Here is a 10,946-nt window from a genome sequence, read left to right as displayed (position 1 = left end):
AGACTAACACACACAAAAAAAACCCAAAAAACCGACCTTATGCCATCGCGTGAATACTACGTGGGGTGTTCTGTTGGTAGATCTCTCTCTCTCTCTCTCTCTCTCTCTCTCTCTCTCTCTCTCTCTCTCTCTCTCTCTCTCTCTCTCTCTCTCTCTCTCTCTCTCTCTCTCTCTCTCTCTCTCTCTCTCTCTCTCTCTCTTTTTTTTTTTTTTTTACGGAAAAAGTGGTCGGGCGGTCGCCCTACATGCCCTACCGGGTGCTACGTCCCTGCAACAGCCGGAGTTTTTCAGGCGACCACAAGTATAGGTTGTGGTCAATACAAAAGTTTGCAGAAACACACACACACACACACACACACACACACACACACACACTCACACACACACACACACACACACACACACACACACACACACACACACACACACTCGCACACCCAAACACACACTAAAAGACGAACACACACACACACAAACACACACACAAACACATTCTCTCTCTCTCTCTCTCTCTCTCTCTCTCTCTCTCTCTCTCTCTCTCTCTCTCTCGCTCAAGGGTGATATGATTACACGCGTACTTAAGCACAGCTGTTTCATGCCTAGCTGGAGAAAATAGAGAGTCACAGACCCGGTAAACAAGTGTCCCATGAAACGGTCACAATGTGTTTTGTGAGCACTTTAAAGAGAGGAAAAACCCCAACGACATTAAATGTTAGGGATTGAGGTGCAAGGGGGACACACAAAAATATAAAATTCACACACACACACACACACACACAAACACACACACACACACACACATACACACACACACACACACGCACACACACACACATACACACATACACACACACGCACACACACACACACACACACCCACGCACACACACACACACACACACACACATACACACACACACACAACCACACACACACACACACACACACTCAACCACACACACACACACACACTCACACACACACTCAACCACACACACAAATTCAACCACACACACACACACACACACTCAACCACACACACACATACAAACGCACACTCACATACACACACACACACTCACAAACACACACACAGACACACGCACGCGCGCGCACTCACACCAAACACACACACCCACACACTCATACATATTCACTCCCGCACACACACAAACACACACATAAGCACACACACACACGCACACACACAAACACACACATAAACACATGCACACACACACACACACACACACAAACACACACACACATACACGACTATCGCAAATTCGACAAGGCTTCTTACTCAAAAACATGCAAGTTTTGATGCAATCGGACCGTCCATGTGTTCGTGCGCTCGAATGCGTGTGTCCGGGCTCAAAAATGAGGTACTGTTCGTTAACGTGGTGCTTTACTTAGGCCTACTTGCATAATATTCCTATTAGGTCATTGGGCTGAAATCAACGAGGGTAGGGTGACGGCGAGTCATGTCAGGCGGGAAATTAAACCATTTTATGCCAACACCTGGTAATTCCAAGGACAAAACCCAGTCAGATGGCTCAGGCTAGCGCGGTGGATTGTTACTCAGGAATAAGGATACAATGATTAGTTTAGAACTGAGAATTCTGCAGGGGCTCACATCCACGTCGGACATCGGACATACACGGATACTTTTTTCAAATGTCCTGTACATTGTTCATGCAAGAGGACATAATTATGTCCTATTGTTTTTGTCACAAAGTGGTCATTGTCCGATTATGCTTTCATTTGATCCGGACATTGTCAGTACTTACCTATTTATTACAAGCTAAGTTATCGATGTTTTGCGAAACGATGTGTCTCTCCAAGCAAATGAAACTTGGGGAGACGTAAAAATGCTTTTTATAGAGAAGAGCTTCCAGGGGTCGCAACTCTGAATGCTTCAAGACGGTTGACAGTTGCCTCCCTTCGCGGTTTTTTTCTCCCGAAAAAGCAACATGCCGCCGAAACAAAAATTGGTGCCAAAAAAAGGCCAAAAGCGTTTGTACTTCAAATCTCTGCCCTCATCAGCGACTATAGTACCACTGAAACTGAGCTACCTCCGGCTTCTGAACAGCCAGAGCCAGATGAAAACGTCGCTCTAGAAAGTGAAACTTCGGTGCCGAAGAAAGACGTTACCCCCTCCCCCACCCCCGCGTGGCTTCGTTTCAAACTGGCCGACTTCATTCCCGTGGGTGTTCTGTTACCTTTTTGCCAAGAAACTAGTCAAGTTTAATTAAATTTACGTTTTGTTGCGAAAAAAGTCCTATTGATTTATTTTTGTTCAGGACAAATGTCCTATCACTTTTGCATTGTCCAGGACATTTGTCCTATGCCACCTCTCATGGATGTAAGCCCCTGATGCTGATCCTTAAATTTAGAACAAATACACCACAGATCCTTGGCACAGGAGCCTTGATATAAATACAATCCATTAAGCAGGAAATAAGGAAATGAGCAAATATATTTGTTGTGACTGGCTGTTCCTCAGACGATTATGCAGCCAGTTGAAACAGCAAAATACAGAAGTGTTTTGGATGCCTGTTTTGTTGTTGTTGAGAACAACAGTCCAACATTCGTTATGTCAAACACACACACACACACACACACACACACACACACACACACACACACACACACACACACACACACACACACACACACACACACATGTTCTTGACCCAGGTCACCTATAAATCACAGAAATAATCCTCGAAAGCTGTCTGTTCGTCAGAGTCTGGGCAGGTGGTAATCAAACGCATAAGTAACCGGCAATCAACTTTTTTTTATTTTTTTAAAGAAACAAGTGATATTCCACACACAAAAACAACCAATCAGGGGGTTTCTCAGTACACGCGAGCAGCGAGATACAGCAAAAGAATCATTCAATGAAAGCGTCCTGGCACATGGGGACGACATGCACAGGGGTATAACGGCAAATGAGCTGTTCTTCAAAAGGAACGAGACTGTTCTTTGACGTATTTTCACCAGGAAAGTAGTCAGTCAGCGGTAGCGCCGTGGAGCGGGGACAAAACAAGAAGAAATATCCTTGGACATCTGTCTGTCTGTCCAGGCACATCGAGACCAGATACACAAAAGTAACGGGAATAAAAAAAAACTGTTCTTAAACGGACTTTCAAAGGAAAGCTGTCAGTCAGGTGGTTTATCTACGACTTGGGCAGTGGCAGGTCAATGGGGATCAAATACACAGAAGTAATGGGCAATCAACTGTTCTTCAAACGAACAACCGATTTTGCACGGGGAAGCGATCAGTCAGGTGGCTTCTCTATACATACAAGCAGCGCCGTGCAGCGAGACACAGCAAGCAGACGACTGGCATCAACATCTTTTTCCTTTGCCTCATCTTCTTTCCTGCCTACCACCACAACCACCTTCCTTTCAAGTCCTGACACAGTCTCATAGTCAGTAACAGTCACTTCATTTTTCAGAGCCAGTGCCACGTCACGGAGGTCGTCATCTGACGCGTCACTCGCAACGACATTAACAGGTATGTTGTGGGCTCGTAACGCCCGCACAATCCCCATGACAGGTTGCGATGACGCCACGGTGTCGTTGCTTGGAAGTTCACCCCGAGGATGTTTGCACAGGATCATGACGTCATGGTGCTGCAGGGAATCAGGACCTTGACAGAAAGAGAAACACAAGTTTGATTATCTGCAACTGTAAAATATGACCTAACATTTTTATTGAATATTTTACAGAAAACCTGAGATTTGTTCATTTACAACGACAAAATATAACACAATTTTACTTGAAAAAGAGTACTCATATCTCACATGGAGTTACTAATGATGTTCTCTGTTGTCCAATTAATGTGCTTGATTATGTCAGAGTACTATTAGCAACAGCAGCGAACATCAAACTTATTCCAACAAAATAACTTGTTGATAAATAAAGTCATTAGAGAGTTCCTTAAGGAGTGCTGATGGCAACAAACACATATTTCAATGAAATACTTCGCCTTTACATTAACCAACTAAATTATACCTTTGAAAGCACACTTTTGCTAAAAAAAATAAATAAATAAACCAAGAACACATAAAATAAAATAAACAGATATGTCAACACGTTACTTTTCAATCTGATGAGAAAAGACAACAAAGAAACAGATGGCATGGGCAGACAAAGATGCTTGCTCTAACATCCAATAAAAAGACTTAAGAAATGACTTGTAAGATCAGAAGGATATTCAAGCAAATGATCCCTACCTGACTGACCAACACCAAGCTCCTTCAGTAGATCAGCAACAGCTTTTCCACAGCCCTCGCAGTCCTCAGCCCCTCCATCGGAATGACCAGACTGACCCTCGTGCTTCAGCCACCTGACCGCTGGGCCTTTAGTGGCGTCAGGGGTGCGGGACGGAGTGTAGGCGAGGATGTAGGAGAACGTCGCAATCTCCTTCGACCGTTGGATTTCTTGGGTGATGCAGGGTGGAGTTCTGAGGGGCAAGGTCAGAGGTTTTTCTGCCAGCCATGGGGGTGAGGCTTTGAAATTCTCGAGGCTGGCGCACCACAGGCACAGTTCTGGGACTTTTTCTCTCAGCTTTGTCAAGAAGTCGATGAATCTGAAATGGTTTGACATCAACATAAAAATCAATAAATTGTTAAAGTCACAATGATAGTTTTTAAAAGTGTTTCTCGTCAAAAGAAAAATCTGCAACATGCTAAATGGAGAAACAAAATGACGAGAAACAGGACAAATAAAGACAACTAAGGTACAATGTTGCAGCAGGCACTAGTGGCTGCTAGACAGTTCTTATGATGTAGAAACCCACCTCCAAAGATAATGCAATACAATTAAACCAGAAAACAGAAACAAGAGAGAGAGACAGACAGACAGACAGAGAGAGACAGAGAGAGACAGAGAGAGACAGAGACAGAGAGAGAGAGAGACAGAGAGAGAGAGAGAAAGAGACAGACAGAGACAGAGAGAGAGAGACAGAGAGAGAGACAGAGAGAGACAGAGAGAGAGAGAGAGACAGAACGAACGAACGAACTGTATTACACAAGGATGGAGATTTTAGGCTCACGCCTAGTCTTACAATCTGTCCCTGCTAAACATACAAATAAAGACAATAAAAGGACAATTGTCAATCGCAATCATACAGTATTACTAATTACAACATTACCTATACGAATACATAATGCATGATAGAACATTGAAATGTACATGTATGTCAATATAATACAAAGGAAAAGAAAAGTCGACTCGCACACACACACGCGAGAGAGAGAGAGAGAGAGAGAGAGAGAGAGAGAGAGAGAGAGAGAGAGAGAGAGAGAGAGAGAGAGAGAGAGAGAGAGAGAGCGCGAGTCAAAGGGAGGGGGAAAGGGAGACGAAGAGGGAAAGGGGATTGGAGAGTTGGTTGTTGTTTGTTTACGTACATTCAACCAAAATGGCTATCCGGAACCGGGGTTAGAGTGAGAACAGGTAAGGCAAGTGAAGAAGATCAACGTAAGTATATAACACTTGTTCCACAAATGGAGCCTCTTACCTGGTCATACAGAAAAAGTCGAGTACTTCGTCCGCCACAATGTAAAGCTTTCCCGATCCATCACGGGCCAGGCATGATAGTTCTGTAGAGGCTCTCTCCACATCTTCAACTCTGTTGTGAAAGTCGTAAAGATGTCTGTGAACTTTTGGACGCTTGGACTCTTTCAGAGAGTCAATCACCTGCTGCAGTTGCCTTTCTATCACAAAAGACACAGCGTGGCTATATCTTCTAGTCATGAGAACATGCACGTCGTGACCTTGTTGGAGCCATTCACTGGCTTTCAACACAATGACAACGGTTTTGCCGGTACCGGGCGGTCCGTACAGATGCACACAATTAAGACAATCGTCGTTGATGAGTTGTACTTGCTCTTGATGAAGGGTCAGTATGGACATGATGAGTCCAGTCTCTGCAACGGCCTGGCCGAGTGTCCTCAGCACTTTACGTGGGGCAGACACTGTGGGTATCTCCACTGTTGTCGCTGGACCACAAAACCTAAAACAAATCAATAACAGTTGAAATATGTATTAAAAGAGAGAGAGAGGGGGAGATAAAGAGACAGACAGACAGACAGACAGACAGACAGACAGAGGCAGCGAGACAGAGACTGATTGGAGAGCCAGACAGACATAGTGATAGGCAGATTGAGAGACATAGAGAGAGGAAGACAGACAGGGGCAGGGAAAGAGGCAGAGACAGAGAGACTGACAGACAGACAAACAAATAGAGATTGAGAAAATCAGACAGGAAGACAGACAGAGAAGGCGAGGCAGAGAGATAATGTGTTTACCTTGCCAATAGGTGGTCGTACAATGTTTCCGACATGTGCGAATCTAATGAAGAACTGTGATCGGTAATCCGATCCCACCAATCCGCCAACTTGGACAGACGGCTCGGTTGCCCAGGACGATGTGACTGTTTCCTTGCTAATCCTGGGAGCCTAGTTTCTTCCCTGGACTTGCTAGGCATCGAAGGTCCTTCGGTGGGAGAATTTTGAGATGTTGTTTCTTTGACGCAACATAAGGAGAGAGGCGATGTTTTTATCTCCGAGGGGTTCCCAGACGCTAATGCTTCGGGGAAAGGGCCGCAAGGCTTGGTATGTTTTCTTGGAATAGTATGGAGCTTCGACTCCGTGTTGGATTGATTCAAAGATGGGTTTTGTGGCATTTTTGTGGGTTTTGTGGCAATTGTTTCTTCGTGCTGATTTGCTCGAGGGGATTGGACTGAGAGGCTTGAAAAGGGCATTTCCGTCCTGGGTAATTGTGAATCTGTGTTCGATGAGTCAGATAACTGAGTACTGCTGCTGTGTTCTCTTGAAGGAGTTATGTGTTTGCTCAAAGGCTCCAGTTCAGTTTTCGAAGGTAGCTGATCAGCACAGAGACAGCGACTGATGGCCTCGCTCAAATCCCCAGTCCCCAGACACCTACACAATTCCTGTAATGAGTGATGCTCACTGTCAGAAATCACGAAATCTGCTCGCCTTACAATCCGTATAATTTTTAGAAGGAATTAAGAAAACACAGATGCATATCCCTCAGAACTTACTTACCATTAAAACACTAAAAAAGGGAAACAGAAGTAAGAGAGACAGGGAGACAGACAGAGACTGCAACACAGAGAGAGAGAGAGAGAGAGAGAGAGAGAGAGAGAGAGAGAGAGAGACAGACAGACAGACAGACAGACAGACAGACAGACAGACAGAAATAGAGAGCCAGACAGATATAGAAAGAAGAGAGAAAAATAGAAACAGAGACAGAGGGTGAGATAGAAAGAGATGGAGGGAAAAATGGAGCGAGGGAGAGGGAATGGCGAGATAGAGAGACAGAGAGAGAGAGAGATGGAGAGAGAAACCCCAATAAAGAGACAGACAGACAGAGCGAGAGACGGAGGGAGAGAGTGAGAAAGTGGGAGAGTTGTTTGGAGATCTGATGCATTATCGGACAATCGGAGAGAAAAGAAACAAGACTAACAATGCAGGTGAGAACATAATTACGAGCGTATTCGGCTTTGAGAACTTCAAGCCTACAGTAACAATGTTAGCTGGAAAAACAACAAGAACACTGTTCGAATTATACTCAAAACATGTTACCTGTTCCAGCTGTGGCTCTGTGTGAACGGCGTCCCTCAGCTGAGTGGATGTGACGAAAGGCAAAATAAGTGTCTTGGCCACCCGAATAGCAGGCTTGATGTCTGACAGCATATGCTGAAGAACTTTGCCAGCTTTGTTCAGTTGGTCTAAGGCTTTCTGTGCCCTTTTTACAATAGCCTGGCTAATGTTGGCAGTCTTCTGTGCATCGAATCCTACAGACTTAACCTCCCCCACTATGATACCGTACCGACGAGACAGGATCAGAACATCAAAATTACCACGTTGGCAAGATTTTTCATCCATCGTTTTTGGTCGCGGAAACTTATCACAGGCGGATACTCCAGTGATTTCCTTTTCTTGGGTCAAATATTGACCAAATTCAAGTCCGCATATCACCATCACCGCCTCGTTCCTGTCTTCCCACAGTGCCTGGAAGCACGTGCGTATACATTCTATGGCAGCGTCATCATTTACGTCACTGCCCTGGATTTTCTTCTTCTTTTCCACAGTGGCTTTCACAGGCACGAAAAGGCTTCCGACCACTGGTGTGTCAGAATGGACTTCTGATTTGATATCTGACTTATTAGGTGGGTGTTTCACGAGGGTGGTTAAGCCTGCCACTACCGCCTTTTCGTAAGGTACACGATTGAAGTGGAGGGGTGAGAGAAAGTAGGCTTTGCTGTGCCGCTCAGGGTACCACTCTTCAATGCAGCGTAGCCAGTACTCCATGGCTGTCTGCACTTCTGGGTCACGTTCATGTGACCAGGTCCCTGAAGTGTCGTTCATAATCTGCTGGAAAAAAGTCAGATATTGTTTAAATCCAGTTTAGATTTACAAATAAAACTGTTGTTCAATTGTCCACCTTTTCGGCTTGAACTACGGTACACGCACATATTCTCACCCCCTCTTACTCACTCTCTCTCTCACACACACACACACACACACACACACACACACACACACACACACACACATGTACACACACACACACACACACCCACTGCCACACATGTACACACACACACACCCACTGCCACACATGTACACACACACACACACACACACACCCACTGCCACACATGTACACACACACACACACACACACACACACACACACATATATATATATATCTCTCTCTCAATCAGTCTTTATCTGTAATGATCAAAGTGTGAGGAAACACGTATTTCCTCCTTCAGATAAAGATTGATTGAGAGAGAGCTATATGTGTGTGTGAGTGTGTGTGTGTGTGTGTGTGTGAGTGTGTGTGTGTGTACATGTGTGTCAGTGTGTGTGTGTGTACATGTGTGTCAGCGTGTGTGTGTGTGTGTGTGCATGTGTGTGTGTCAGAGTCTGAGTGTGTGTGCATGTGTGTCAGTGTGTGTGTGTGTGTGTGTGTGTACATGTGTGAGGAAACACGTATTTCCTCACACTTTGATCATTTGTGCACCCGCGATTTTCACTGAGAACAAAAAAGCTTTGTAGTAGTGACCGAACAATATCAATTTCCGTAAGTAAAGAACAAGAGACAACTTACTGTTATAACAGATATAACTGTCTTAAAAGGAAAGGAAACAATTATTTTTTGGGGGAAAACCCAGCTTCAAAATCTATAAGACAAAGCAGAAAGGGAAAAAAAACTAGATAAAAAAAAGAACAAGAACAACATCAAGCAAAGGAAGAAGGGGAAAAACAAGTACAAATAGAATGAAAGTCCGGCCATGCAATGCGAAACTAAAAGCATTAATATTCTCAAACAAACAAATGCGGAAAATGAGACCGACGGGAATGTTTTCTTGATATGACATTGTTTAATGCATTTGAATAAATACCGCGGTATCCACGGATCGCTGAATACAGACGAAATTAATTACCTCTTTTCTCTTTATCGAATTGTACAACTCCGATCATCCACGTTTCATTGTTGAGATGCATGCAGGTGTGAGCCTTGTCAACTAGGCCATGCTAACAGCGATGTTTTCGGGCATTGCATAACTGGAAAAGATGGCTACCTGTAATCACTCAATTCTTATGAATAATATTTGCCATGCTTGGCTTAGAATCATGCAACTAAGTGCGCTCGAGCATATCAAGGCGATACGAATGCTGCACTTATTCTCAGCCATAGCATAAGGAGTGAAAACGCCAGCTCTCAACACTGGCACTGACTTCGTAATAGACGTCCTTATTGACTTCAGTTTGCTTTCCTCAGATGGTGTGGAACTTTATTGACACACGTCCATCAAACCGACATGTAAAATAAATAGGGCACTGTTTTCCTTTTAAATGTTAGTCCTCAATGGTTCAGTGGTGTTGCATTAGCATGGGAACCTCTGCACGATCAAGTCTGGTGACCAAACGAATATGATTAGGCATGTATTTTGAGGCCTGATAGTGGTAGATCCGATTTGTTTTGTTTTTTCAAAGCCAACGCATTAACAAGGAACTTAGTCGATAAATATCGACAGGGGGCGGACAAATGGTTTACATGTGAAATGTGTGTATATGGGTGTGGTTCTGAAACAAACAAACCATGTGAACCCCCCCATCCCACCGCTCGCGGGCTGAACGACTGACGTCACATGTCGCTTCGGTCTTTTCCTGAGAAAAACACCGCGTGTACATAATACACAATTCGATCGCGTAGCACTGCCAATGCACATTTTCGCAACGAAAACCGTGCTACTGTTTCTTGTGTGTTAAATCTGAAAGCAATATAAGTGAACGAACAATTGAAAACTGATATCACGTTACTAAACTCCCAAAAGTAATAAATTACTTCTGACTGCGGTACACAATACGGCAGTCACCTCTGCGAATGCTGTCGAAGAATCTAACCGAAAGTAAACATTCTGGGAATCTACGCGCATCGGCCTTGACGCAAGTTCAATACTTAGCCAATGAGCGCGCCGCGGCGAAGTTGGCCGCTGTAAGTCTCGCAGCGCTGGCTGGCTGAGCGAGTTGCGTGTCCATCCTTTTTTGGTCCAAGCCGCACCGGAGACCAGATTAGTAGGTGCTTGATTTTGGTATTTTGATTTTACATAACATTAAACCTTTCTTGGGGTTCATGGTCATGGCAACAGCCATAATAATATTATATCATGTATAATATTACATTTCAGCATATTTGAATTACATGTCATCATACCAAACTGTCATACATTTTTATTCCTACATCATTCTGATTGATCACAACCAAACCTACTATCAGTGGACACATCCAAATGTAAGCGCCTGTTCTTGACAACTTTTAATCGATCTAAAAATAGCAACTTGCTGGGCCCTCTGCCGCCAACAGACACTGTTTGGCCTGTAGGTAAAATGTACAA

General features: G+C 44.2%; 1 protein-coding gene across 1 annotated transcript in view; it reads right to left on the bottom strand.

Moving 5' to 3' along the window:
* Window positions 1-994: 994 nt before the first annotated feature.
* Window positions 995-10,946, bottom strand: part of LOC138980321 (uncharacterized) — an 11,324-nt gene continuing 1,372 nt past the window's right edge. Inside the window, exons 2-6 of the mRNA XM_070353187.1 lie at window positions 7,620-8,408; window positions 6,321-6,964; window positions 5,531-6,025; window positions 4,245-4,600; window positions 995-3,658 (exon numbers count right to left, since the gene is read on the bottom strand). Of these exons, the coding sequence (XP_070209288.1) occupies window positions 3,285-3,658; window positions 4,245-4,600; window positions 5,531-6,025; window positions 6,321-6,964; window positions 7,620-8,408 (2,658 nt within the window). The 3' untranslated portion in view covers window positions 995-3,284. The remainder of the gene's footprint in view (window positions 3,659-4,244; window positions 4,601-5,530; window positions 6,026-6,320; window positions 6,965-7,619; window positions 8,409-10,946) is intronic.

Source organism: Littorina saxatilis, linkage group LG11 (genome assembly GCF_037325665.1).
Source record: "Littorina saxatilis isolate snail1 linkage group LG11, US_GU_Lsax_2.0, whole genome shotgun sequence".
Classification (NCBI taxonomy): Eukaryota; Metazoa; Mollusca; class Gastropoda; order Littorinimorpha; family Littorinidae; genus Littorina; species Littorina saxatilis.
The sequence above is the reverse complement of the archived record's forward strand: the minus strand, read 5'-3'. Positions and strand labels throughout refer to the sequence as shown.